Consider the following 24,543-nt stretch of genomic DNA (forward strand, 5'->3'; position numbering starts at 1 on the left):
ATGAATATCGTGGTTGCAAATCACAAACTAATTTAAGTTATATATTTTTATGCAAACAAAATGGGACTTAAAAAGTGCCACGGCCTGGACTGCGGGACAATGACAAAAACTCATTGGAATTAGATCCACGACCGAAGACAAGAATAAACTACAGAATGTACGTTGCTATTTGTTATTTTTGTGTGGTTTGTTTATGTGTGTGTGTGTGTGTGCTTGCTGTGGTTTTGTTGGATTATTTGCATTGCTGCTCTTGTTGTTGGTTTACAACTCGTCCTTCTTGGGCGCCGCCTCCTCCTCCTCCTCTTCGCTCTCCTCGGTGGGCTCGGCATCAGCCACCTCACCGTTGGCGTCTAGGAACTTGACGAAATCATCCAAAGTCCTGTCCAGATTGTAGTCGATGACTTTGTTGTCATCCTTGCGGAAGTATTTGATAGTTGGGAAGGATGAGATCTTAATGTTCTCCAGCTCGTTGGCAGTGGAGTCCATCTTGGCAATGACAATGTCGGCATTATCCTTGTACTTCTCGGCCAGCTGTTCGTAGATAGGAGCCAGCTGCTTGCAGTGACCGCACCATGGAGCATAGAACTCAACCAGAACGGACTTGCTCTTGTCCAAGGCGACGCTCTCGAAGTTGCTAGACACGAGAACCTTGACGGGTTGTTTGTCCCAATCCTCAGGCAGCTCCTGTGAGAGCAAATGCTGCTTCAGTTTGCCGTCGAGGAAGCTCTGCAGGAATGCTTCAATGGATTCGACCGACAGATCATTCGTTTCGGGCTTGTATTTGGCCATATCTTCCTCCAACTTGATCAAACGGATGGTTGGCACTTCCTCCTTGTTCATTCCGAAGAACTCAAAGATGCGAGTGTGATCCTCTTCATCGGACGAGATGGTGACGAACAGAATATCTTCGCGGTACTTCTTGGCAATCTCCTTCAGTGGGTCAACATGGGCCTCAATGTGGCCAGCCTCCTTGGAAACAAAGAACAACAGATGCGACTTGATTGAGCCGCCGAAGATCTTTGCAGCTGACTCATGGTTGAAGTCCACAATCAAAGGCAAAGATTGCACCTGAGCGAATTTCTTGAGGTTTTCCTCATTCAGCTCTCCCTCGAACACGGATTTCTTTTCATCGAATGGCTTGAAGAGAATGACACCATTGTCCTTAGCCTCGTATTTGGCAATAACATCGGCATTGCTGGTGATACCGAAGACGAACGAATCCAAGGCGTTGGCAGCCTTGGTGAAGACCTTGGCCTCATCCGATTCAACATCCTTGAAGAAGCCAATGATGGCGATCTCATTGTCCTGCAGGAACTGCTCGGCATCAGCCACGCTGGTCAAGTCCTTGGCTGGTGGGCCAGTCTTCTTGGTCACCCAGGCAATAATGTCGGCGGCCTGACGTCCACCATTGTACTCCACGGGCGAACCGCTGCGGAAGAACTTCAGCGTGGGATAGCCACGCACCTGATACTGTTCGGCCAGGTCACCCTCAACGGTGGCGTCAACCTTAGCCAGCTTAATGGGCGATTCCTTCTCGGCCAACTGTTGGGCAGCCTTGGCATACTCGGGCGCCAGAGCCTTGCAGTGTCCACACCATGGTGCATCTAAAACATTGAAAATGAAGGTTAAAATTGGATATAAATGATAATTTTAAAGTGATTAACTGATGGAATATAATTGAGTCTATCGTAGCGTATCACATTAATTTAGTTTATTGGAAAATTGCAAATTTAATGAATAAATTTCAATAGTTGCTCTTATCAAATGATATAAAAATCACTTTTATTATTATAAACAGATTATATCTGGATATTATATATTGTTCTCCATTTATACGATTCATTCGCTTGGAAAATCAAATTGTCGCAAATACGTAGGCGTAAGAGTGGGCGTAGCATTTAAATATTTTACGCTACATTTAACATGGTACAGCAGCTGTTGGAAATTATGCAAATCCCACGTGTTGAATTCTGAAGAGCTGTAAGGTGCATACAGGCAAGAGCGAGAGCGCACGAAGATGAAAGAAGCGAGGCGAGAAGAGAGACAGAGACACAATGACATAACGTGTGTGTGTTGTCGATGCTAACTGCACTCTTATCGACGGCTTAAGCTGACGTGGCCTTGATATATAGTCAAGAGAATGATAAGATTCGCAAGGTGAATCGCGAAGAGCATTATCTGATCGAAGCCAAGTAACGACACTCCACGCTGTTGCTGACGTTGACACATTGCCAAATTGTCAAATAGTGAAACGTAGCGTAAACAGCTGAACTGCTGGCTTAAGCAAACCACAGACACAGGGATAGCCGCTGTTGCTGTCAGAGTCACAGCCGCTACATTGACGCACTGCTTGGGCACGCGCTTTACGAACAAAAACAACAGACAACAAAACACAAACAAAGAGTGTAACGAAAACTGAGAGCGAATTAATACAAAACGAAAGAGTTGAATGAACTTCGTTTGCTGCGCAAGCGCGAGCGCATTAAGCGTTGCGTACGGTGTTAAAAGGGCAAAGCAGAATAGAAAGCAGCGCACAAAAGAGAGACGGACAACATTCTCAAGAGCTGTTTAGCTAACCCAGTTCCAAAGCGACAGTTGCTTGGCAACTTTTTTGTTCTAAAACGAAACTGATGAAACGGATGTAGGCAACCGAATTGCGAGTATAGGCTACAGCTATTGCCACGCCCGGGGCGAAGCGAAAGCAATGCAATACGACACGCCGTATTGATAAAAGTAAGAAATATGAAAATAGAAACTGTTGCGAGGCTTATCTCGTTATGAGGACGCCGCGCGGCATGAAAGAAAAAACGATAAGAGCAGGAACGCAACAACTACTTTGACTGCCAAATGCCAACAATGCTGACCCTCTTGGGAAATGTGTCGAAGAATTATCTTCAACGATTTTGATGACGCGCTACTTTTGCTTTGCTTAGCACTTTAACATTTAACTTAGGCGCAACAAATGCCAGCACAGTTGTCTGCTCTCTCTTGCTCACAGGTGGAGGCCCAGTGTGCGCAACAGAGATGGTCATATACAAAGAGCGAAATTGACGCTGAACAGAGAGCCAGAGAGTGACAGGGAGAGAGGAGCTGGGCGCAAGACAATATCCGCAAAGTCTTATCGATATGCGATATACGATAAAACATAAAAACAAAAAAAAAACTATAGACAAATAAATTTTCTCTCTCAAATAAGACTTCTGTTCTCTTCCCGCCTTCACAAGCCGCAGGAAGCTTGTCGACTAGCAACAACAATGCGACTGCTGGCTAAACTGCCACGCAGACATATTTTGCTTAGAGCATCATACTGCTGGCTGGCTGAGAAAAGACCACGTAGCCTCTTGCCGATTTTCATGAATCATCTACAATAGCGGTAGCGATTAAGCGGCCGGCACTGCACCTATTTATTTATGTTATGTTAATAGCGTTGTAAATAAGAAATACTCACAGAATTCGACGAGTACAAATTCATTGTCGGTAATCACTTGTTTGAAATTGTCTACAGTTGCTACAATGACACCTTCCTCCAATTTAATATCAGCGGCCGCCACGTAGGACGCCGCGAGCAATGCACAGATTAGGAATTTCATCGCGGGCACTTAATATTTAGTATATATAAATGCTTATATGTAGGTAGATGTATATCACACAGACACACACTATCGCAACTCCAAAGACAAAAAACTACTACCGCACAATTTGCAAGCTAAAATCCAAATGAAATCGTCGACGTCCAAGCGACAGAACATTGCCTCCATATATACATATATCGAGCTGTTCGATTACATGAATCACCGGACAAAAAGAACGACTGTTTCAGCTAGTTCATTCATGTTATATTGTTTGTTGACTTAACATTATGCGCCTCTGTTAACAATAACTTCAAGTTTGAATTCAAATACTTCCGTTTATTTTAGGCAAAAGTTGCATTTAACAAAAAATAATAATGATAATAAGAACAAAATAATAATAATTTTCAACTAGTTGATTTACAATTGTTGTTTATTTTTTATTCTTTTACTTTAAATTAATATAATTACACGGATGTTACTGCGAAAACTGTTTAAACAGAACTGAATGTTTTTAGTTTGCCCAGCTGGTTGTTTTATTTACTTGTAACTTATTTTTATATAAAAACATTTGCGCGTACCGCATTTAAGAATCCTGATAACAATCATACAATCATACGCTATCTGAGTAAAAATGCTTGAACTTAAATAACTCACTGGCGTTCAAAAGGTGAAATCTGCTGAATACATTGCTCAATTATTCTGTAGAGAATATCAGCTGTCTGATTCGTACTAAAAGGTTTATCAATGGGCGGCACATGCACGAACAAGCATTTATTGCAATCCATGTCCAAGGATTTGAGATAAATGTAACCGCAGAGAAAGCTGCCAACATTCTTCGATGCTATAGTGGCATTTTGAGGCTTATCGCTATCAGATGCAGTCACACAATTTTTGCAAATGGTATTTACAACCTTCACTATCGTATCTACGTCAAGTCCACAACGCAATACGTTTGCCCTTCCATGCTGGGGTAAACTACAGGTGCCACTCTCTAAAAATTTGCCTGCATTATCAGGACGTCGAAATTGATGATTGTATGCGAGCTTCTCCACATGCACGCATTTGGCCACACCGGAGACGCCGACATGCACGACAAACTGTGTATAAATATGGATATGATGATGATGTCAGTATCACGCAATTCAACGTGATATTTATTTACTATTTATTGCTTGCCTCTGGTTGGCTTTGCCAAATTTCTTCAACTGCCTCATCAACAGCTGCGTACTCTACGGGCACCATTCGTTGCTCCAGCACATAGTCGACGCCATTACAGCTAATACTTTCGGGCAGCAGTTTCACAGCCTCCCAACTGGCATTAATTTCCTCATGACCCACAAATGGCCCAAATCCAGTGACTACAATTCGTTTACGCTCCGTTGACGACATTGTAAACACTGCCGCCCACTACAGTGGAGCACATTTATCAAACACGCACACACACACATGTAAATATATCTTTTAGTGTTAGAAAATATAGCAAACAAAGAAGAGTACGCTGATAACATAAGACGCTTCAGCAAATCTATTAATATAAATAAAATAAAGTTACAATATAGGGACTTCTTCTTGCCCATTTTGAATAAATCTTCAATTTGAAAGTAATTCGTGAATAAGTCTGTAATTTAGCCAAGGACCACCCGGTACGTTTCATTCAAATTATCCAATGTAATAAAGATAAGAAGCCAAGCTTAAAAATATTCTGTCTAAACCATGCTGTTTATTTTTGAAAACCAAATGGATTAACTCTCTACTTAAAATTTAGATGCTAAAAACTAAATCATTTTGATTAACGGTGTCTGAAAGGCAAACAGCTGATTTAGAATAGTAGTGCTGTGAAGCACCGCATGGATAGTAGCCCTGGTGGAATAAACGTATGCCAGCCCTGTTTAGGCGCTAATACACAAAGAATTTACAGACAAGTGCTTTACTGTTTCCATAAATGTTAAACAAATATTACATTAGTGCAAAAGAAATAATAAATCCAAGTATGCTGACTTAAATAGAGAAAATTTAATTCAGACACATATAAACAAAACATTCCACGCGTGCAAACTGCACAACATATTAAAAACCAGCAAAGGGGCCAACCACGAATTAGGAAGTGATCAAAGCCGGAATCAATAAATAATTGCGATTCCATAGAACAAATACACGGCACAGAGGTGCCCCGTAACATACAACACAAACCATTTGTAAGCATTTCGTCGGTATTAGCCTAATCTAATCTATTCGGACCGAAGTCGCCGACGTGGTAGACTCAAACTCGCATATTTGAACTTTGAACATTAAGAATTAATAGAATTTTTCAATTGCAGAGGCGGAGGCAAGGGCAGCAGCTGTCGATATTCCCAACCAAACTTAAAAGGTCTCACACGAGGGAAGGTACTCATAATAATGTTGTCGCGCCTGCAAGACTTTCTGTCACGCCACCGACGTAAATTTATTGTAACTGGCGCTCTGGTGGGTGGCACCATCTATGCAGCGCGCTATGCGCAACGCAAGCTAGTGGAATACCAGGAGAAGCAGGCGAGAGAATTCTTTGAACGTACACGGCGAATGCACCACTTTGAGTCAACGGAACGCACCTGCAACCAGGTGATTCTGGGAATGGGCGAGGAGATGTGCCAGGCGGTGTTGCACGAGTGCAGCACAGACGAGCTATTAGAACAGCTCCGCCAGAATCCACCCAATAAACTGGAGCTGTGGGAGCAAATGAAAATCGTCGCATTCACGCGTCTAGCCACCTTTGTCTACGCCTCCTCCATGCTGGTGATTGCGCTGCGCGTGCAGCTCAATCTGCTCGGTGGTTACATCTACCGTGACATCATGACAGAGCAGCGGCAAATAACGGATGAACTGAAGCAGCAATATTTATCACTCATCCGTCATTTCATCACACACGATGGCATACGAGATTTGGCTCGATTTATACGCAGCCAGGTTGTGGAGGTGTTGAAGTCGATGCCGCTCTCTCGTCAACTGACGCTGGCCGATACGGAGCAGCTGTTCTGGTCACTGCAAATGGCCATCAATGGTGACACACGGCACGATCCCAACTCGAAGATGAGTAAATACCTGCTGCCTGACCTAACCCGCCTGCAAGAGAGATTCAATTGTTCTCCGCTGCTGCAACAGATGTATAACGAGACGCTAGATCTGCTCGAGAGCGAGGATTGCATTGGTGTCTGCGCGCACAATGTGAGTCGCGGCTTTGTGCTCAGCTGTGATGCCATTGCCGAGTCGATGGGCGAAACTCTGCAGCATTTGGCGCCCGGCGAGCTACAACAGCAAGAGTCTCTGAATGGTGAATCCAAGCAGAGCAACAACAATAATCTGTTTGACGTGAATAAGGTTCTGCTAGCCCTGGCCAAACTGATACCCATTATCAGTGGACTCACTTCGCATGGCTACGATAGCGCTGCCCGGCCGCATAATCTGCCGACGCAGCTGCTCAGCTTTTATGTAGTGTCGGAGAAATCGAAGATGGTTGGCGCCAATGTGTACGAGTCCTTCAGCTCTGGTTAACCGACAGTCAGACTAAATATATATATATATATGTATATTTAATGTTAGCTTAAGACACATTCAAATTAAGATTATAGTATAGACGCATATATTTTTAATGGGGAACTTAATTCAGCTTAGAAAGACCATGTGTTATATGTGTGTGTATGCATGTATATCTATTTGTACTATGCCTAAGTCTCATAGCTAAGATCAGAGTATATAAACATTAAGGCAGCGGGCTAAGTCGTAAGTGATTAGAATTGAAAATAATATACAAAACGAGCAACGTGAAGGCCTTTCGAAATATAAAGATGTGAATGGAATAGTATTTATGAACAGTTTTATAATAAATTGAAAAAATTATATTAATATGTATGATTTTATCTAAGAACCACAAGTCGATAAGTCGATTTACAAACCTAGCTGGGACACGAACCGAAGTGCTCTGCTTTTAAAAGGGGTGGCGTACAGAATAGGAAAAACCGCCCTGTGCATTCTATTGATAAGGCGCGCATTTACCGACAGCTGGCGACGCGTCTCATTTGTTTATTTCATAGCTCTTGTTCAGCCTCTTATTGTTACCTTTCGGCGCTCTCTCGCTCTCTTTTTCCCTCTCTCGTTTCATAGAGCGCAGGCAGCGCTTGCGCATCAGTTGCTAAACAAATTGCAAGCGCAGCTGAACTCTGTCTGTCTACATGCATACGTGTATTCGAATGCCGAAGTATCTTTTAGGCGCAAACAAATGTGTTGTTTATTAACTAAGCTTACTAATGCTATCTAACATACACATACACACATATATAAATTAGTAAAGCATTGTCATTGCTTAGTGATAGCCACATCTTGCGTGCTCTCTCTCTGCCGCACCGCTCTCTCACTCTGCCGCTCGCTGTTCGCTCCTATTCGCTGCGTCTGCTGCCCAGCTGTCTGGCCGGAGTCTAATTATTATATACATTGGCAGCGCAGTTGCAAAAGTTACGTGAAAACGTAAAGGACAAGCGGCGCGCCTTCTTCAGCAACGGCGTGTCTGTGCGTGAATTTGTGTGCGCGCGTGTGTGTGAGTGTGTGTGTGTGCTCGCAGTGTGTTGTGCAAACAGAAAAACAACATCAAGCGATGTGCAGAAACGTGCAAAATATGCTGAGAGCAACCAAAATTGGCTACTGCCACTAACTGAAATAGAAATCTCAGCGAAAATCAAACGAAAATCAAAGCAACTAACAAAATTTGTGTAAGTTGAGTTCACTAGTAGAGCCACATGTTTAAAAAAGTACGGTTGGGTTAAATGTATCCTTAACCTCCAAAAGTCAGAATGTTAAACAACGGCATTATTGATTAAGACAAAGGAAAAAGTAATTTCCACACACGCACATACACACATGGATATAAATATGTGCGACAGACAGACTAACATGTGCGTGCGTTACCGTTAGTCTATCCCGAACGGGGTGGGTGCAACTGGCAATGCAAGTGCTAAAGCTGACTCTACTACAGTTCAAGCCGTACACTCCATGTCAGCAGGGAAAGCCCCTACCGCCCCCAGTGTAAGCGACAGGGCGAGCGTCATAAATTGTGCGTAAGCCCCACTCACATGTGAGGGCGCGTGTGGAGCTAAAAATATAAGCGTATTAGTAGTCGCATGTAGAACTAACGCATGTAGAACTAGAACGCAGAACTAACGGGCCCACAGAAAGCCCATTTCTTCATTTGGTTATTTGCCTATGAAAGGCACTCCTGCCCCCAGCCAACGCCAAAGTCGAGTGGGCCAGCGTGCGAAGCACAGACAACAACAGCAACATGGGAGCCTCTTGCCACGCCCCCCGCCTTAAGCACGAACGAACCATAGAATATTTATGAAAACAATGCATGCAAGTCAAGAGCTGGTCCGTCCATGAGCCCATTGACATACTAAATGCAGGGGATCAAGTGGCTTGACAAGAAGCTCCCCAACCACACAGCAGAGCCAACAACAACAACAACTAAATATATAAATAAATATAAATTGAATAAGCTTTGTATAGGTGCTTGATTTGCCAAGGGAAGTTGATAGATAGCTATGAAGGAATGACAATTGGTTAATGATATATCATATAGATATAATATAGGGAATGCTTTCGAGTTTATTTATATTTCATTAAGGAATTCCATTTTTAACTTAAACTTTTCTTTACTAAAAATCTAGAATATCAACCCTTAATAGTAAAGTTCATATAGTATTTTAATATCTATCTGGTAATTACATATCTAAATCTATTAATACAGATATGCAATGTATATATTCTTAGGGAATGCTAGGTACTCCATTAATCTTGAAATGTTGTTGAACTGATTACACTTCCATAGCTAGATTCTTAAGAAATACTGGAAACTATTCAATAATGTTGTGTGCCAAAAGCATGTTTAATTTCATATCAGCAAAACATAACGCTGCCATGCCCAAGCTTCAAGCTCATCAAGTGATAAAGCGACAAAACTTGTTAGAGCAGCAGAACTATCGACAATAATTAAGGGGGAAGTTTGCAATGTACCCGAATGGAAGGCAATATGCGAGTAGCTACAATCAACCACTGAATAGCGTAATCACCCCAATGCACACACACACACACAAACACACAGTGCATACTTTATACATTTGCTTTGTATGCAACATGCCAGAGAAGTCCTACTTTTGCAACATGAATGAAAGGCTATAACTACATTTTTTATGAGTTCTGGAGTATAAAGTTGCTTGCCTCCTTTCCTCCCTCCCTCTCTCTCCCTCTCTCTCGCTCTAGCCGCTGTGGGCATTATTCGTCTTCGTTTGTTTGGCTTGTCAAAACCGTCAAAAACAGCGATAGACAAGCTGCCAGCAATCAGCCAGCCAGCCAGCCAGCCAGCCAGCCAGCCAGTCATCCAGTCAGTCAGTCAGTCAGTCAGCTCGCGTCCTGTGGTAGCCACTATAAAACTAGCACTCAAGAGACTCGCCACAACAAGCCACACTGGCCTCACATGCACCCCATTGCAACCCCCTAACAGCACATCCCAACACCAACCACAACACCAGCCCCAGCCCAAGCCCCTGCTCCGATTCCAATTCCAATTCCTGGTTGCAGCCGCAGGGCAAAGCACTGAGCACACTGAGCCGCAAAAGAGTATGCAAAATAGTTTCGTAAATGACGTTTGATAGATGGCTGCATGGCTGAATAGATAACTTCCCCGCCTGGTCTATGGCTCTGATTAGTTCTGCATTCCATTCCTTTCCGCTTCTGAATGCCGTCTAATGAAGCTGCCTGGGCTAAGTCCAAGTAAAGCGCTGCTCGACTGTAATTAGTTGCCTATGTGTGTGGCAGTAGGCGGAGGGGATAGAGGGAGTGGATGGAGGGGCATAAAAAGCTGGCTTGCTTTGACTCTATCTGGCTATAGTTTTCTTTTATTGCGCATACGCCCCGTTGTGTTATTGAGCACAGCTCCTCGAGGCAGCAGCTGGAGATGAAAAGAAAGAAATACCCTGCATTGAGAAACTATATATATTACTAATCAGTACATCTCAAGTACCAGTAAATTCCTGTTCCCCGTTAGCTACTTCTGCAGGAAGACAGTGTACCCTATCTGGGTATTTTCATGGAGTATTTCTTATAAAAACCGATTTGTCACAGTCTACCAAATGAAGCGTGAAATGTGCATTAAGTGTTTATATCTATATATAATAGAAATCCAAATAAAATTTGCAATTTATTCTGAAATTTATATAGAAGTACTTTACCAATCCCGAGGGCATGACAACGACGTTGTAGCTGTTCCAATTAAAAGCGTCATCATCAAAAGGGTCTCTTAGACGCCCCTCATTGGATGTGTCATAATTTATGCAGATAAAAGTTGACGCAACGTGGCCGCGACTCAATTGCGGTTCGATATAGGGTTAGAGTACAAAGCACAGTTATTCGTGCGAGGGCAGCGGACTAGCATAGATCGACGGAGCGGAGTACGAACGGACAAACCGAAGCGAACGCATCGTACAGATCATTAACAAAGGTAATTAGTCAAATGCTGTTGTTAAATGCTATCAAGTGAATTGATCTGCATGTTTACTGAAAATACATACATATACTCGTACCACATAGAGTATATGTAGATCAAAGAAATGTCTATGAAATTGTTTACAAACATCGCACAGAAACATGGCCAGGTTATCTGGCTGAGCCGTTAGCCAACTTTGAGCTCCACACAGTGAGTGAGCGATCCAGCTGCAACGCGCGAGCTAATTGACAAATCGACTCCAGGGGGTAACATCCGAGAGCTGTGTTCAGAATGCGACGTCCGAAAATTTCGCTGAAGAAATATTTCTACTTTACGCTGATCTGTGCGCTGCTTCTAATCTTCGGGTTCAATCTCAAGTGAGTAAAGCATAAATAAATAATACATATATAGAGCAAATAGGTCAGGTGCACACTTATATTGGCGATTTCAGGGAGAAGGAGATATGGAAGTCGGGAATCACGCGACCCGCTCTAACGCCCGCAGCGTCGCCGCTGCACCAGCAGCGACGTGAGATTAGTTCAAAACAGGTGAAGACTTCGTCTTTGGTGGATGCCACAGTGATATATGCTTCAGCGCCGCCAGCTTCGCCTGACTCCCTGCCCGACCCAGCTGAGTCACAGCCACAGCAGCTGGAGGCCGAGGGCGAGGAGGTGGAGGCAGAGGCGGAGTCCGATACTGCAGCCGATAAGCGCGCTGAACCAGCGCCCACTGCCAAGCCCTGGTTCTTTCGCAATGGCGAATACTACCCGAAGCCGGCGAAGACCTTCAGCAATCGCAAGGCCCGCAAGCAGCATGCCCCCAAACTATTCCCACACCAGGATCCGCACAACGACCGCGTCATCAATCAGCTGATGTACGTGCCACACAACTACGATCAGATCAAGGCGAGTGGCAAGCTGAAAACCATCCTGCTCTACAACGGACTGGGTCCGTGGAATGTGAAGAAGGGGCGAGAGGTTTTCCTGCGCTCCAAGTGCCCCGTGGACACCTGCGAGCTGACTGCCAATAGGGATCTGGCCAGCGTGGCAGACATGATACTATATAAGGATAACTACATTCCAACGGGCATACGCCGGCCCAGCAATCGCAAGCAGGTGACCATGATGTACTACCTGGAATGTCCCTACCACACACAGAACGTCAAGGTGCCAGACGCCATCAACTGGACGGCCACATATAGGTGAGTTAGATGAGAGAAGAGTTGACCTTGCTTAAATCCTCTTCACAGACGCGACAGCACTGTAATGGCGCCCTATGAGAAGTGGCAATACTATGACACGAAGCTGCAGCAGCAGGAGCAGGATCACAACTATGCACTGAACAAAACGAAAAAGGTTGCCTGGTTCGTCTCCAATTGCGGAGCACGCAACGGCCGACTGCAGTACGCACACGAGCTCCAAAAACACATTGAGGTGATAAGATATCTCGCTCTCTCCCTATCTCTTTAATGCTTATCTTAATCCCCTCTCTTGCAGGTGGATATCTATGGTGGCTGTGGCAATTTCAAATGCCCCCGGAGCACCGCTGACAAGTGCTTCGATATACTGGACAACGATTACAAGTTCTACTTGGCATTCGAGAACTCCAACTGCAAGGATTACATCACGGAGAAGTTCTTTGTGAATGCACTGAATCGCAAGGTGTTGCCGATTGTGATGGGCGCCCGACCCGAGGATTACGAGGTGAGTGCTCCGCGGCGGTCCTATATACACGTGGACGAGTTCGCCTCGCCCCGAGAGCTGGCCGAGTACCTGCACATTCTCGACAAGGATGACGAGCTCTACAACTCGTACTTCAAGTGGAAGGGCACCGGCGAGTTCATCAATACGTACTTCTGGTGCCGCGTCTGCTCCACGCTCCACAACGAGGATCAGCTGCGTAAGTCCAGCTGGTACTCGGACATCAACGAATGGTGGCGGGGTCCTGGGGTCTGCACCTCGGGCTCGTGGCGCAACTTCAAGGCGCGCATGGACGTGATTAGCGATGATTGAGGGGGTGACGTGGTCCAGATAGTGGACGGCGCAGGTGTCTTTACATAATCAAAATCCAATACGTGTGGCTATACAGTATATTGTTGTTGTTTTTGTAGAAATCTGTTTGTACTGTATTGTAAGAAACGAAGCAAAGACAAGCAAGCAAGCACTCCCCTTCGCTTTTAACGAAGAACCGAAACAAATTGGTTTTCTAGCTAGAACTAAGTGCTTCACAAAAATATGTATGTATGTATATGTATTTATATATATATATATTCACATGCATGAGCAAATCGAAAATCAAACGAGCATGGGGCAAAAGCCTCGGTATAAATCGAGGAATAAACATGTTCCTTCCAGGATTGAGAGAAAACGCTTATGGATAGTCAGATGCAAGGAGACAGAGACAAGCGCATAGAAACTAGCCTATATATAGACTAAAGATCCCGCGAAGATCATTTGTAACATATACAATACGAGGAAAGTAAAAATCCAAAATAAATTGAGCATAAATTAGCATAGTTATACAAATTATATAGTACTCAATGTATATTTCAGTTGTTCAAAGAGCAAGTCCAATTTAGTGCATAGGCCAAAGACGTATGGGACACAGAGACATACGGACACACAAAATGAATGTTCATTAGCGGAGTTAGTATATACATACATATATTCTGTATGCGATATATAGCTTATATATATGTAGATCGTAAGCCGATTGCGTACGTATATACCACATACATAATTATAGATCGTTTTGTAAGCATTTTTGTAAGCAACAAAGTCAAGATCATTTCCTTTTTATATTTTGCATATTTAGATAGTCTCGATTGCATAGTCTTGCTCTTAGTTGGATCAACAGATATAGTAGATAATCATCGCACAACAAACAAGCGCAATACTCAGACTAGTCTGAGCCCTAATCTGTACGTTAGCTTTTAAGCTGCAGCAACAACAACAACAAACATTCCTATTTTATACACTTGCTGAGAATAATATTTAGTTTCCGTTGGCAGCCAGGTCTATAGCAGATCTCTAGCACTTTGAGCTGACTTGGTATATATAGCTTATTACTTATGTTTAGATTATTTCGCAATATTAGGATATTATCTTAGCCAATGTACTTATGTATACCCATTCGGTATTATTTATATATATATATAATATATATTTTCAGTAATGTGTATAAGTGTTAATTTTAGTTGTGAACTTATTGAACTGTGTGTGTTTTACAATATTTAGCATTACATATATATATATTTATTCGGTAATATTTAATTTGTAAGCATTTAATATCATATGTGTATTTTGATTATGTATTGAATTAATTTTTAATTTTTACTGTGATAAAAAAAAAAGTAATAAGAAAAGAAAATAAACAATGGCAACAAATACAACAAATGACGCTCAATTCTTAATCACTATTTCAAATACTATTATCAGGTGTATGGATAAACCTATGGCATTCGTGTTCAAAGTATTTTGGATGAGCTTAAAAAGCAAACGTATACAAAAAATGTCGTATAATATCGACGACAGCAATGCAAGCTGTGCACACATATTAAAACGATACTTAACAAATATTAACGCTTGGCTCTTCAAATTTTAGCCTCCCTCATAGCTGGCTTCAGTTTATAAGTAATAATAATAATAATCAGAAGCACCAGCACCAGCAGCAGCAGCTGCAGCTCACACATGGCACATTTTTAGCTGCATAAGCAAATCTTTCAAGTTGTTAAGTCTCTCGTGCTTTTTGTTATCTCCAAGTGCCGTTGCTGTCACAATTTTCGCTGTGATTTTGCGTTGCAGTGCAATTGCTTCAACTTTCTTGGATAGCTATTAGGAAGATAAGAAATTATAGTTGTTTGTCAACCAGAAAGCAATACAATAGCTACCTCGTAAGCGCGTTTAATAATGCCATGTGGCATGCCCGCCAGCTTGGCTGCATTGAAGCCGTACGACTTGGGACAGGCGCCCGCTGTGTATTTGTATAAGAAGGTGACCGTCTCCTGGGTGGGATCTGCATTGTCCTCGTTCTCAACCATGCAGGCCATATGGCCCAGGGTAATGCGCTTGTCCATGTGGAAGAAATCAATCAGATTGTGGTAGTGCGTGGAGAACAAGGTGCGGCACTTCAGATTGGCCAAAAAGTTCACCACAGACGCTGCAATGGCGGTGCCGTCATATGTGGCCGTGCCGCGTCCCAACTCATCGAGCAGCACTAAGGAATTCGGTGTGGCATGCTTAAGTATAAGCGATGTTTCATTCAGCTCCACGAGGAACGTGCTGTGCCCAGCCAGGATGTCATCCTGAGCGCCCAGCCTAGTGAAAATACGATCCACAAGCGACATCCGACAGCTGGCCGCAGGAATGTGAGCACCCTAAGCAAAATATTGTAATTATTCACTGAAATCAATTCATTCCCAACGGCTACTCACAATTTGTGCCATGATGACCAGCAAGCCGAGCTGCCGCATCAATGTGCTCTTGCCGCCCATATTTGGGCCAGTGAGCAACGACAGGGGGGCCTCCGTCTCTGTGCCAAGCTGCAGGCCGTTGGGTATATATGTAGATGGATTGGCGCATGGATGATAGCCCTCCTCTAGTTCAATGAAGGGCTGAGCCTGTCCCGACACGAGCTCTGGCACACAGATGACCAGCTGCTGGCGCGCATATTCAGCCAGACCGGCGAGCACATCCAACGTGGCCACACAGTCGATGCACTGCTTCCACTGTTCGTAGTGATTGGAGAACTTCTCAAAGAGGCGACGCGCCAAGTCCTTGAGTACAGCATTGCGGGCATCTTCGGCCTGCTGCATGTCCTTCAGCATCGCCTTGGTCTCCGTAGTGATGTAGCGGCGAGCTGGCTTCTTACCCTTCACCTGGCCCTCCAGCGCATACGTCTTGTTGGCCTTGTGGGCATGTGTTTCGGGCACCTCTAACTGGTAGCGCTTCTTGTCGGAGCCAAAGTAGGTAACGCGACAGCCAAAGTGACGCTCTTGCTCCTTCAAATAGGCCTGCAAACGCTCCTCGACCTCAGCTATGCGCTGCTGCACCTCATCGTAGTCCGCGTCCATGCCCGGCTGCGGGGCGACGACGCCCGCCTTGGCAGCTGCCTCGTGGTCGAAGGCGTTCTCAAAGAACTTCAGCTGCTTGCTGAGGTCGGGATAGTTGCCCCCATTGGATGACAGCTGAGTCAAGCGCCTCAGTAGCGTCGTTTCACATCGTTGGAACATCTCTGGCAACTGCATCAATGTCTCAAATCCCTTGAGGATGCTCATAAAACTGCGCAGCTTTTGTTTATTGTAGAGCTTCTCCTCGAAAAGTATGGCCCTGGAGTCTGGATGCTCCGTTTGGCTTATGAATTTGTTGCCAAACAAATGAATCTGAGCCAAATGCCGCTCAAAGTCCGGCATAGGCGCCAGCAAGGCGCGCAGCTGCTGCAGCTCATCCGGCTGGCTCAGCAGCTCGCCAATCGCCTCCTGCCGCTCGCGCAACACAGTCAAATCGCAGCTGGGCGCGCAGAGCCAATGGTGCAGCAGCCGCTTTCCAAACTTGGTGCAGCAGTGGTCCAACGTGGACTGCAACGAGTGCTCCTCGCCAACAATGCGCAAATTGGACAATGTGGTTGCATCCAAGACCATGTGCGAGCGCTGCAGCGGTGCAGAGGTTAATTTTGGCTTCGCCGTCTCCTCCTGCTGTTCATCGGGCGGCACATACAACTGATAGCGCGCCATAGGCAGCACCTTGGGCTCCAGCTTACACTTGGCTATGTAGTGAATGCATTGACCCAAAGCTTTAAGTGCCAACTTATAGGGCTCTGCAGGCGTGAGACCCAAGTGATCCGTGTCCGACTGCATGGTGCGCAACACCAGCGGCCAGTTGTCCTCGTTGCCAGTGCCAGCATAGTAGCGCTCCGCCAGCAGCTTCAGCGTCTTCTCTGCGCTGCAGAGCTGACTGCCAGCTCCCGGCAGCTGCTCCTTCTGTATGCCGCCCAGAACAGTGCGTAGAATCTGTTGAGTGCGAGAGCTAAGCGCAGCCTTCTCATGGAGCAACTGAGAGAAGAAATACGGTTAACAATATAGTGCTCACATGAGAGCATTGGAAATACTCACCAGCACGGGCATGTTGTGGGAGATTAGTGTCAAGAGGCGAGAGCAGCTCTTGTCATCGTCAAATTCACCCACATGGAAATCACCAATGGAGGTGTCTATGAAGCAAATGCCATATTTGCTGCTGGTGCCTTCATCCTGCTCCACTATGGCTAGCATATAGTTGGGCTGATGATTGGGGCCAATGGCGCACTGCGAGCCAAATACTTGAGTGCCTCGATCTGTGATCTGACAGATCTCGCGAGCCACAACCTTGTCGTATTTAGTGGACTTGATGCGCTTGCAACGCTCTGTCATCATGTCCGGTGTCTCCGTTTGCTCCACACGGGCGACCTGCGAAAGGAAGACGCAGATATTATAAGAGCACTCCCTTAAGAATTTCTCTACTCACCTTATAGCCTCTGTCTACGAGTATGGAGGACATCTTATCAAAAGAGATTTCCGGAAAGCCCGAGTGCGCGAATTCGCCGCGCATGTAGGTAAAGCCCAGCTCATTGACGCCCACATCGGCATCGCCGTGATACAGCTCATAGAACTTGCCCACCTTGAAGAATAGCACGCAGTCAAAGTTGTCTGCCTTTAGGACCCACCATTGGCGCATGGCCGGCGACAGCGTATTGAGGAACTTCTCGGGCACATGCAATGTGCTCTTGTCGTACTCGGGATGGTCTGGTCGCCGGCCAGCCTTGTCCTTGATCTTGTCCGGCTGCAAGAAGTCCAGCTTCTGATGTGGCCAGACAGTGGGCTCGTCCAGATTCGATGTGGTGGTCACGATCTCATCGTAAGCAGCATCCTTTTTGGCATTACTTTGCAGCTGCTGCAGCTTTTCCATGAAGGTGCCGCCTGCAACCAAGGCTGGCGTCTCAATCTTAGCCTTCTTACTAGCTGGCTCTTCATTATTATTGTTGTTAAGAAAGTTTTTTGCGGACTTCTTGCGTTGCTTCTTGGGTGTAGGCTCGTCTTCAGTGCCAGGTTCACTAATATCATCATCTTCTTCACCGCTGGCACTATCTCCGCTGAAGGTAGACTCCTTGGCATCGGGCTGATAGTCTGAGCCATCATCGGAAAAGTCTGGCTCCGATTTGGATTCGTATTCCTCCTCGCTCTCTGATTCGGGTAATGCAATGCGCTTACGTTTACCTTTGCCAATCTCCTCCTCCTGGTCGCTGTCTTCCGTAGCTGTTGGCAATTTACGTCTGGCAACTGGCTTGGATTCTTTTTTCACTTCCTTAATATTCCCATTCTGGAGATTCTCTTTTTGGAGCTCAGCTCCATTGTTACCATTGCTCGGCGCTAGTTTCTTTTTGTCAACGACTGGCGATTTGGCAAAGTAGTTGAACAGCGTATTCTTGGGCGTACCACCTGCACTAGTGTTTAGTTTCTTGGACATATTTCAATCGCCTCGCCAGGCTACCAAATGACGAATACCAAGAAAACAAATGACGCCAAAAATCTGCGCCAAAATTAAGCGGCAAATAAATAGCAGAGCAATAACAGCAGCGTAACAGCACACAGCTGTTGCTCAGCAAACTGGCTGCTCCACCGTTCGAATTTGCACATAAACGGAGCGCACATATGTTTTTCATTCTTGACATAGCTACACAAAAAGTGTGGCAACGCTGTATAAAGCATATGCTCACTGTAGTTGGCAACGCAGCAAAAGTTTTGTTTACAACGAAAACGTTTAAAATTATTCCGGAAAAGAAACAAAAATATTAATATAAACAATGTCGCTAGCGGATGAACTACTCGCAGATTTGGAGGAGGACAATGACAATGATATTGATGATGCCGAAATGGCAGATGCCGACGATGTTGAGCAGGCAGCGCTCAACCACGAGTTGGCAGAAAAGTTGCTCAAGCCGGCGCCTAATCTCATGGAAGTCGATGTCAAGGTCCAATCTGTGCGAGAACTGTGCAAGCTGCGAGACTCCGATCGTCTGCAGAACACTCTAAAGCAAATCGAGCATTATGCGAGTCGACAACGCAGCGCCGCCGAAATGCTGGGCAGCGTGGAATCAGATCCGGAATATTGTCTGATTGTGGAGGCGAACGCGATTGCCGTGGACATTGATAACGAGATTTCCATAATACACAAGTTTACCAAAGAGAAGTATCAGAAGCGGTTTCCGGAGCTAGACTCGCTCATTGTGGGCGAAATCGAGTACTTGCTGGCTGTCAAGGAGCTGGGCAACGATTTGGATCAAGTCAAGAACAATGAGAAGCTGCAGGCCATACTCACTCAGGCAACAATTATGATTGTCTCTGTGACTGCGTCTACCACACAGGGGTAAGTTATAATGTATATGACCAATGATCACATCTAATCCATTATAATGCTTTTGTAGCACCATGCTAACCGCCGCTGAGAAAGCAAAGATCGATGAGGCCTGCGAAATGGCAATTGAGCTAAACAATTTTAAATCGAAGATCTATGAATACGTTGAGAGTCGCATGACCTTCATAGCGCCCAACCTGTCCATGATTGTGGGCGCCTCAACAGCTGCCAAACTGTTGGGAATTGCCGGCGGTCTGACCAAGCTCTCCAAAATGCCGGCTTGCAATGTGCAGGTGCTTGGCTCGCAGAAAAAGACCTTGTCGGGCTTCTCCCAGACCCAAATGTTGCCACACACTGGCTACGTTTACTACTCACAGATTGTGCAGGATACGGCGCCCGATCTGCGACGCAAAGCAGCGAGGCTTGTGGCTGCCAAGTCGGTGCTCGCAGCGCGTGTGGATGCATGCCACGAGAGCGTGCACGGCGAGATCGGCTTGAAGTTTAAGGAGGACATTGAGAAAAAACTTGACAAGCTTCAGGAGCCGCCACCGGTGAAGTTCATCAAGCCGTTGCCAAAGCCCATCGAGGGCAGCAAGAAGAAGCGAGGTGGCAAACGCGTGCGCAAGATGAAGGAACGCTACGCGCTGACCGAGTTCCGCAAGCAGGCAAATCGCATGAACTTTGGCGACGTGAGTATACTGATTTGACTATATTTTTATATGTATTAAATATTTATAAACTTCGCTTTCAGATCGAGGAGGACGCCTATCAGGGCGATCTGGGCTACTCGCGCGGCACCATTGGCAAGACGGGCACCGGTCGCATTCGCTTGCCTCAGCTGGATGAGAAGACAAAGGTGCGCATTAGCAAGACGCTGCAGAAGAATCTACAGAAGCAACAGGTCTACGGAGGCAACACAACCGTGAAGCGTCAAATCTCTGGCACAGCCTCCAGTGTCGCATTTACCCCGTTGCAGGGTCTGGAAATCGTAAATCCACAAGCAGCTGAGAGATCGCACACAGAAGCCAAGTACTTCTCGAATACATCCGGGTTTCTGTCTGTGGGCAAGCGAACCACCTAAAGCAACTACAATATAATCATATAAAATAAATGTAAAATTATAAAATTATGCACTTTTATTTAGCGAATTGTCGGCATTGTAAGAGACTCGAAGCGACACGAAATAAGTTAGGCCTAATAAAGCTGCAGAGATTCTCGGAATAGTCCTCAATTGGATAGCTGCGTTAACTAAGCTTGCCCACCTCCAGTTTGCGTTGTATAGCTTCCAATGAGTTGTTGAGCACCACAGCCAAGATGCCCGCCACGGTGAAGACGCCGCCAATGATCGAGCAACAGTTGGTGGCAAAGTGGCCAAAGGAACTGGAAGCAATAATAATAAATTTACATTTTATTAAATATCATTTTACGCAGCTACTTACACATGCCTCTCGGCATATTTGACCATCAGTGGAGATAGTTCATAGCTAAAGAAAATACCGGGCATGCCCCGTTCCCGATCTGTGAGATCCTTGCGATGTCTCGTAACGGAGAACTGATTTGTATATATGGGTTTACCATCGCTGTGGCGTTCATAAAGCGTCGGCACAATTTTCAAGTAATAATTAAACATTTCACTCTTCGACTCTGCAAATAAAAATATCACCGGTTAATTATTAACTGTTTTAATTAAATTTAAATTCGAGTTCCTATTGCTAAGATTAGACTAAATCCATTGAGTGTCATTCTGCTACAACACACAAGCGCCATCTACATATTGAAAATATCATTAGAGTCAGCTCCATGCGTTGGCGCCAGCTGGCGACTAAAATTCAGTTTTCTAACACAGGGCTGCTTTGGCACACATGTTGACATTCTGACAGCTACAAATAAGCCAACATACAAATTGTTGTTTTTGAGTCGGCGACGACAAAAATATACAAATTCTAGTTTTTTAGGCAATTTAGATAACTGACGCCTAAAAAGCAAATATTCATATCGTAGCAAAAGCTATACTTTTGCTTACATTCATACAACTTTAACAAAAACAACGCAACAAAGGCCAAATGCCGTTGCCTAGTGGATCCTTCTCCGCCACCCAAGGTGGGCCCACATGCTTTGATAAGATGAAGACTGGCTTCACCATTGGCTTCTGTGTGGGCATGGCCAGTGGTGCACTATTTGGTGGCTTCTCCGCGCTCAGGTAAGACTTATTTAGAGTACATTCCGGCAGCTTCCGTCGCGTGACGCAAGCGCCTGGCACGCATTATGTAATTGCCGGTAAATTGAATAAAAATAACTTTTTTAGATACGGACTGCGTGGTCGTGAGCTGATTAACAACGTTGGCAAGGTGATGATACAAGGCGGCGGCACTTTTGGTACATTTATGGCCATAGGCACCGGCATTCGCTGTTGATACACACACGTATATCGCTCTCCCCTCAACTGGATTGCATTTCGATTATGATTATTAGTTTATACCCAGCCTCCTCCCACTATCCCCCATTTCCCTGTATAACTAAGGCTAAGTTTCTAAGTTACCTACGAATGCAATATGCTTTACAAAATTACTCTATGTATAAGTATTTGCAATAGACACGTTGTTAAGCCAAAAATGAACTTTGTACTACTTGCCTTCAACATCGACTCGGAGCCCGTCCAGTGGATGTGTCTTGGCGAACTCAATCTTCTCGCCGAACGACAAGTGATTAATGGTGTGCGAGAGTTTCACATTTGTAAACTGGAAGTCGTGTATGTGGAACTGGCGTATGGAGAAGCTCTTGCCGGGCGCAAAGTGAAAGCTGCCAGCCATCTAAACAAGACATCATATATTAGCTGAGATCTTGCAAAGCTCTTACTGTGCTGCTTACCCGGTTCACCTCCAGATGGCCCTGTATGCGGCAGCCTTCCTTGAAGGCATCCTCGTCGGTGCGCTTGTATTTCCCTTTGCACTGCTCGATCTTGTCCACTTGCATGTTCCATTTACGTATGCGGTACGCATCCAGAACATCCTCGCAGGTATTGCAGCAGCTGTTACAACAGTTTACCAATTGTTAGAGAGTTCTTTAGAATTGTAGAATTAGACGAACTCACTGAGTTGAATTGTGCTCAGCGCCGTAACAGCTGCCACAGGTGCTGTTCTTATTTGGCGGCGAGACGGCAACAATCTCTTTGATGGGCGTCTCCTTTAGTGGATTTCCGTCCAGATCCAAGCGGTGCTTGAACACGTCGTGATCCACGCGCAAGTGTGTGTCACCCGAGGAGTCCATCGCATCCAGCGATATATAATTGCAGGCCAAATTGTGAAGCGTGACGTCCAAATTGATGCGCAACTTGTGACCGCGCGTCGTGTCCACGAATAGCTCCTCAGTCAGCGTAGGCCGCATGTAGTTCAGACACTCCAGAAAGATGAGCAGGCTTATAATACTACTACTAATAATAGTCACTACACAAAGAAAAGAGTACATCGATAGATTTTTTGTTTATTTACACAGCGCGAAACTTACCGGCGGCGCCGCCCACTGTGCGTACGCTGAAATCATCCAGGGTGCGTGGATACGCATCCAGACGACGTAAGACATCAGCGAATTTCATATTTTACACACAGAACAAACTAGAGCACAAGAAATTGTAGTAAAAACAGAATTTACATGGTTTGTTTCAAAAGACGAGCAATTGGCTAAGTGACGTGGTTGGTAAACAGCTGAAAGCAACAAAAGAAAAACAAGTCGCCAGGCTGCCACCCAGTTTAAGAGCTGCCACATCGCTGGAAATTAGTCGCTTATCCAAGTTTTCCATATCTTGTTTTAATTATTTAACCAAGGGGCAATGCTACCATTAAAATTGCTTAAGAACAGCGCGCAAACTTTTAAAAATTACTGAGCTACCTACATAGTGGAAAAAATTATTATCGAGAATTCTTAAATCAATTTGCAAGAATATAATTTCTTTTTTCATTTTCAATAAGTAGTTAAGTGTATAAATTGTATAAAACAAACAAGTATCTAGCGACTTTTACCGGTTTAGTTAGTCATAAATAAAATAAATTACAGGACTTTAAATGCATTTCGTGAATGGCATGTGGCGGGACAAGTGCTTCTGTTCCTCCGTTTTCTGCGCTTAATTAACAAAACACCCCGCCGACCCAAGGATTTACCCGCTCCATATGTCCGTGGCACAGGGACATATTGTTTAATAGTGTTGTCATGTCTTGAGGCTGTGGTTGCGCATACATTAGGCAGCCTCAGCTCACCACGCCCACTTGGGCGCTGGTGTGGTCTAGCAGACCGCGTCTAATTTTATAATACATGTTAAACAGATGAAAGGTTAATTGAAGGGAACCACAAGCATCGACAGGCCACGCAGCGCTTAGCTTTTAAGGGTTGCTGCTATTGTTGTTGCCCTAGCCACGACGATAAACAACAACAACAATTACAACTACAAGGAGAGAGGGAGCCTAATCGGGCAGCAGCCAAGGGATTTTGGTTAAAGTTAAAAGTTTGTGCTTAAATATAAATCAGCAAATGGCTTGCCGGCTGACTGAAGGCAACGACAGAAACCCTATATGAGGCCGTCGCGACGCGTCGGAGAGCGAGCGAGAGTCGATCCCAAGATGCGGATACGCGTCTACCGCGAATTTATGTAATTAGCAATTAAGCTGAAAGTCCGTTGATTCTGCGTTGGACCCGCGATTCCTTTGTCCCCAATTGAGATGAGTGAAACTTAAAAGCTTTTTCCATTTACTTTATCCAGTAATCCAAAATCAGGCACGGCACCAGATGACAAAGATTGGCTACGTGTAATTTTTCTTATTTTTGTCGAGCTGAAATGAAGGTAGAGTATAATCATTGGTATAATCATTGCTAGATATTGGACTGAGTTGTAAAAGTAACAAAGTTAATTGCTGTCTCTCTCTCTCTCTCTCTTTCTGTTTCTCTCCCTCTCTTTCACACACACTTTCTTTTGGTCTATTCAAAAATATTTGTCTCTCATCTCTTCCATCATACTTGTTCATTCTTTAATCTGTTTGTCTAGTCCAACCCCAATATCAGCTCAACTCAAATATATTACACTTGTCTCTGTGGG

At 44.8% G+C, this 24,543-nt stretch overlaps 8 protein-coding genes across 9 annotated transcripts; 4 read left to right on the plus strand and 4 right to left on the minus strand.

Moving 5' to 3' along the window:
• Positions 1-28: 28 nt before the first annotated feature.
• On the minus strand, positions 29-3,745 carry Pdi (protein disulfide isomerase). Its single transcript, XM_018101106.3, has 2 exons — positions 3,449-3,745; positions 29-1,604 (listed from the first exon to the last, which is right to left on the minus strand). Exons 1-2 carry the CDS (start codon positions 3,588-3,590, stop codon positions 262-264), a joined length of 1,485 nt encoding a protein of 494 aa, XP_017956595.1. The 5' UTR covers positions 3,591-3,745; the 3' UTR covers positions 29-261.
• Positions 3,746-3,984: 239 nt separating this feature from the next.
• On the minus strand, positions 3,985-5,352 carry LOC108651440 (pyroglutamyl-peptidase 1). The gene is made up of 3 exons (XM_018101155.3): positions 5,125-5,352; positions 4,749-4,979; positions 3,985-4,669 (listed from the first exon to the last, which is right to left on the minus strand). Exons 1-3 carry the CDS (start codon positions 5,224-5,226, stop codon positions 4,223-4,225), a joined length of 780 nt encoding a protein of 259 aa, XP_017956644.2. The 5' UTR covers positions 5,227-5,352; the 3' UTR covers positions 3,985-4,222.
• A 94-nt stretch (positions 5,353-5,446) lies between these two features.
• Pex3 (peroxisomal biogenesis factor 3) lies at positions 5,447-7,374 on the plus strand. Of its 2 annotated transcripts, none has more exons than XM_018101153.3 (2): positions 5,447-5,826; positions 5,891-7,374. In XM_018101153.3, exon 2 carries the CDS (start codon positions 5,970-5,972, stop codon positions 7,098-7,100), a length of 1,131 nt encoding a protein of 376 aa, XP_017956642.1. In that variant the 5' UTR covers positions 5,447-5,826; positions 5,891-5,969; the 3' UTR covers positions 7,101-7,374. The 2 variants fall into 2 exon arrangements, with proteins under 2 accessions (XP_017956642.1, XP_017956641.1); XM_018101152.3 differs by having other exon boundaries at positions 5,447-5,767.
• Positions 7,375-8,003: 629 nt separating this feature from the next.
• On the plus strand, positions 8,004-13,572 carry FucTA (glycoprotein 3-alpha-L-fucosyltransferase A). The gene is made up of 6 exons (XM_018101102.2): positions 8,004-8,320; positions 10,812-11,091; positions 11,234-11,453; positions 11,528-12,277; positions 12,326-12,509; positions 12,573-13,572. The coding sequence occupies exons 3-6, from the start codon at positions 11,368-11,370 to the stop codon at positions 13,086-13,088; spliced, it is 1,536 nt and encodes a 511-aa protein (XP_017956591.1). The 5' UTR covers positions 8,004-8,320; positions 10,812-11,091; positions 11,234-11,367; the 3' UTR covers positions 13,089-13,572.
• A 725-nt stretch (positions 13,573-14,297) lies between these two features.
• On the minus strand, positions 14,298-18,733 carry Msh6 (DNA mismatch repair protein Msh6). Its single transcript, XM_018101100.3, has 6 exons — positions 17,574-18,733; positions 17,186-17,515; positions 15,509-17,125; positions 14,966-15,451; positions 14,741-14,906; positions 14,298-14,698 (listed from the first exon to the last, which is right to left on the minus strand). Exons 1-5 carry the CDS (start codon positions 18,570-18,572, stop codon positions 14,760-14,762), a joined length of 3,579 nt encoding a protein of 1,192 aa, XP_017956589.1. The 5' UTR covers positions 18,573-18,733; the 3' UTR covers positions 14,298-14,698; positions 14,741-14,759.
• Positions 18,734-18,783: 50 nt separating this feature from the next.
• Positions 18,784-20,691, plus strand: Prp31 (pre-mRNA processing factor 31). The gene is made up of 3 exons (XM_018101104.3): positions 18,784-19,472; positions 19,531-20,149; positions 20,212-20,691. Exons 1-3 carry the CDS (start codon positions 18,910-18,912, stop codon positions 20,539-20,541), a joined length of 1,512 nt encoding a protein of 503 aa, XP_017956593.1. The 5' UTR covers positions 18,784-18,909; the 3' UTR covers positions 20,542-20,691.
• Positions 20,574-23,185, minus strand: LOC108651439 (endoplasmic reticulum-Golgi intermediate compartment protein 3). The gene is made up of 6 exons (XM_018101154.3): positions 22,965-23,185; positions 22,552-22,903; positions 22,329-22,488; positions 22,093-22,270; positions 20,900-21,104; positions 20,574-20,840 (listed from the first exon to the last, which is right to left on the minus strand). The coding sequence occupies exons 1-6, from the start codon at positions 23,050-23,052 to the stop codon at positions 20,705-20,707; spliced, it is 1,119 nt and encodes a 372-aa protein (XP_017956643.1). The 5' UTR covers positions 23,053-23,185; the 3' UTR covers positions 20,574-20,704.
• On the plus strand, positions 21,314-22,073 carry LOC108651442 (reactive oxygen species modulator 1). Its single transcript, XM_018101159.3, has 2 exons — positions 21,314-21,660; positions 21,766-22,073. The coding sequence occupies exons 1-2, from the start codon at positions 21,524-21,526 to the stop codon at positions 21,872-21,874; spliced, it is 246 nt and encodes an 81-aa protein (XP_017956648.1). The 5' UTR covers positions 21,314-21,523; the 3' UTR covers positions 21,875-22,073.
• Positions 23,186-24,543: the final 1,358 nt, after the last annotated feature.

Source organism: Drosophila navojoa, chromosome 4, assembly GCF_054131105.1.
Source record: "Drosophila navojoa isolate 15081-1374.11 chromosome 4, UAZ_NAV_1.0, whole genome shotgun sequence".
Taxonomy (NCBI): domain Eukaryota; kingdom Metazoa; phylum Arthropoda; class Insecta; order Diptera; family Drosophilidae; genus Drosophila; species Drosophila navojoa.

Bases quoted from the DNA above. Each gene is read 5' to 3' on its own strand.
- LOC108651439 (XM_018101154.3), bottom strand. From the start codon at position 23,052: ATGAAATTCGCTGATGTCTTACGTCGTCTGGATGCGTATCCACGCACC. The intron at 22,904-22,964 runs GTAAGTTTCGCG...TTCTTTGTGTAG, and splicing joins CACAGTGGGCGGCGCCGCCG to TGACTATTATTAGTAGTAGT. The intron at 20,841-20,899 runs GTAAGTAGCTGC...TATTGCTTCCAG, and splicing joins AAATATGCCGAGAGGCATGT to TTCCTTTGGCCACTTTGCCA.
- Prp31 (XM_018101104.3), top strand. From the start codon at position 18,910: ATGTCGCTAGCGGATGAACTACTCGCAGATTTGGAGGAGGACAATGAC. The intron at 19,473-19,530 runs GTAAGTTATAAT...ATGCTTTTGTAG, and splicing joins ACTGCGTCTACCACACAGGG to CACCATGCTAACCGCCGCTG. The intron at 20,150-20,211 runs GTGAGTATACTG...CTTCGCTTTCAG, and splicing joins ATCGCATGAACTTTGGCGAC to ATCGAGGAGGACGCCTATCA.
- Pdi (XM_018101106.3), bottom strand. From the start codon at position 3,590: ATGAAATTCCTAATCTGTGCATTGCTCGCGGCGTCCTACGTGGCGGCC. The intron at 1,605-3,448 runs GTGAGTATTTCT...TCAATGTTTTAG, and splicing joins ATTTGTACTCGTCGAATTCT to ATGCACCATGGTGTGGACAC.
- FucTA (XM_018101102.2), top strand. From the start codon at position 11,368: ATGCGACGTCCGAAAATTTCGCTGAAGAAATATTTCTACTTTACGCTG. The intron at 11,454-11,527 runs GTGAGTAAAGCA...TGGCGATTTCAG, and splicing joins ATCTTCGGGTTCAATCTCAA to GGAGAAGGAGATATGGAAGT. The intron at 12,278-12,325 runs GTGAGTTAGATG...TCCTCTTCACAG, and splicing joins AACTGGACGGCCACATATAG to ACGCGACAGCACTGTAATGG.
- LOC108651442 (XM_018101159.3), top strand. From the start codon at position 21,524: ATGCCGTTGCCTAGTGGATCCTTCTCCGCCACCCAAGGTGGGCCCACA. The intron at 21,661-21,765 runs GTAAGACTTATT...TAACTTTTTTAG, and splicing joins GGTGGCTTCTCCGCGCTCAG to ATACGGACTGCGTGGTCGTG.
- Pex3 (XM_018101153.3), top strand. From the start codon at position 5,970: ATGTTGTCGCGCCTGCAAGACTTTCTGTCACGCCACCGACGTAAATTT.
- Msh6 (XM_018101100.3), bottom strand. From the start codon at position 18,572: ATGTCCAAGAAACTAAACACTAGTGCAGGTGGTACGCCCAAGAATACG. The intron at 17,516-17,573 runs GTGAGTAGAGAA...TTCCTTTCGCAG, and splicing joins TCGTAGACAGAGGCTATAAG to GTCGCCCGTGTGGAGCAAAC. The intron at 15,452-15,508 runs GTGAGTAGCCGT...TATTTTGCTTAG, and splicing joins TGGTCATCATGGCACAAATT to GGTGCTCACATTCCTGCGGC.
- LOC108651440 (XM_018101155.3), bottom strand. From the start codon at position 5,226: ATGAAACGTACCGGGTGGTCCTTGGCTAAATTACAGACTTATTCACGA. The intron at 4,980-5,124 runs GTAACTTTATTT...GCTCCACTGTAG, and splicing joins CAAGAAGAAGTCCCTATATT to TGGGCGGCAGTGTTTACAAT. The intron at 4,670-4,748 runs GCAAGCAATAAA...ATTTATACACAG, and splicing joins TTTGGCAAAGCCAACCAGAG to TTTGTCGTGCATGTCGGCGT.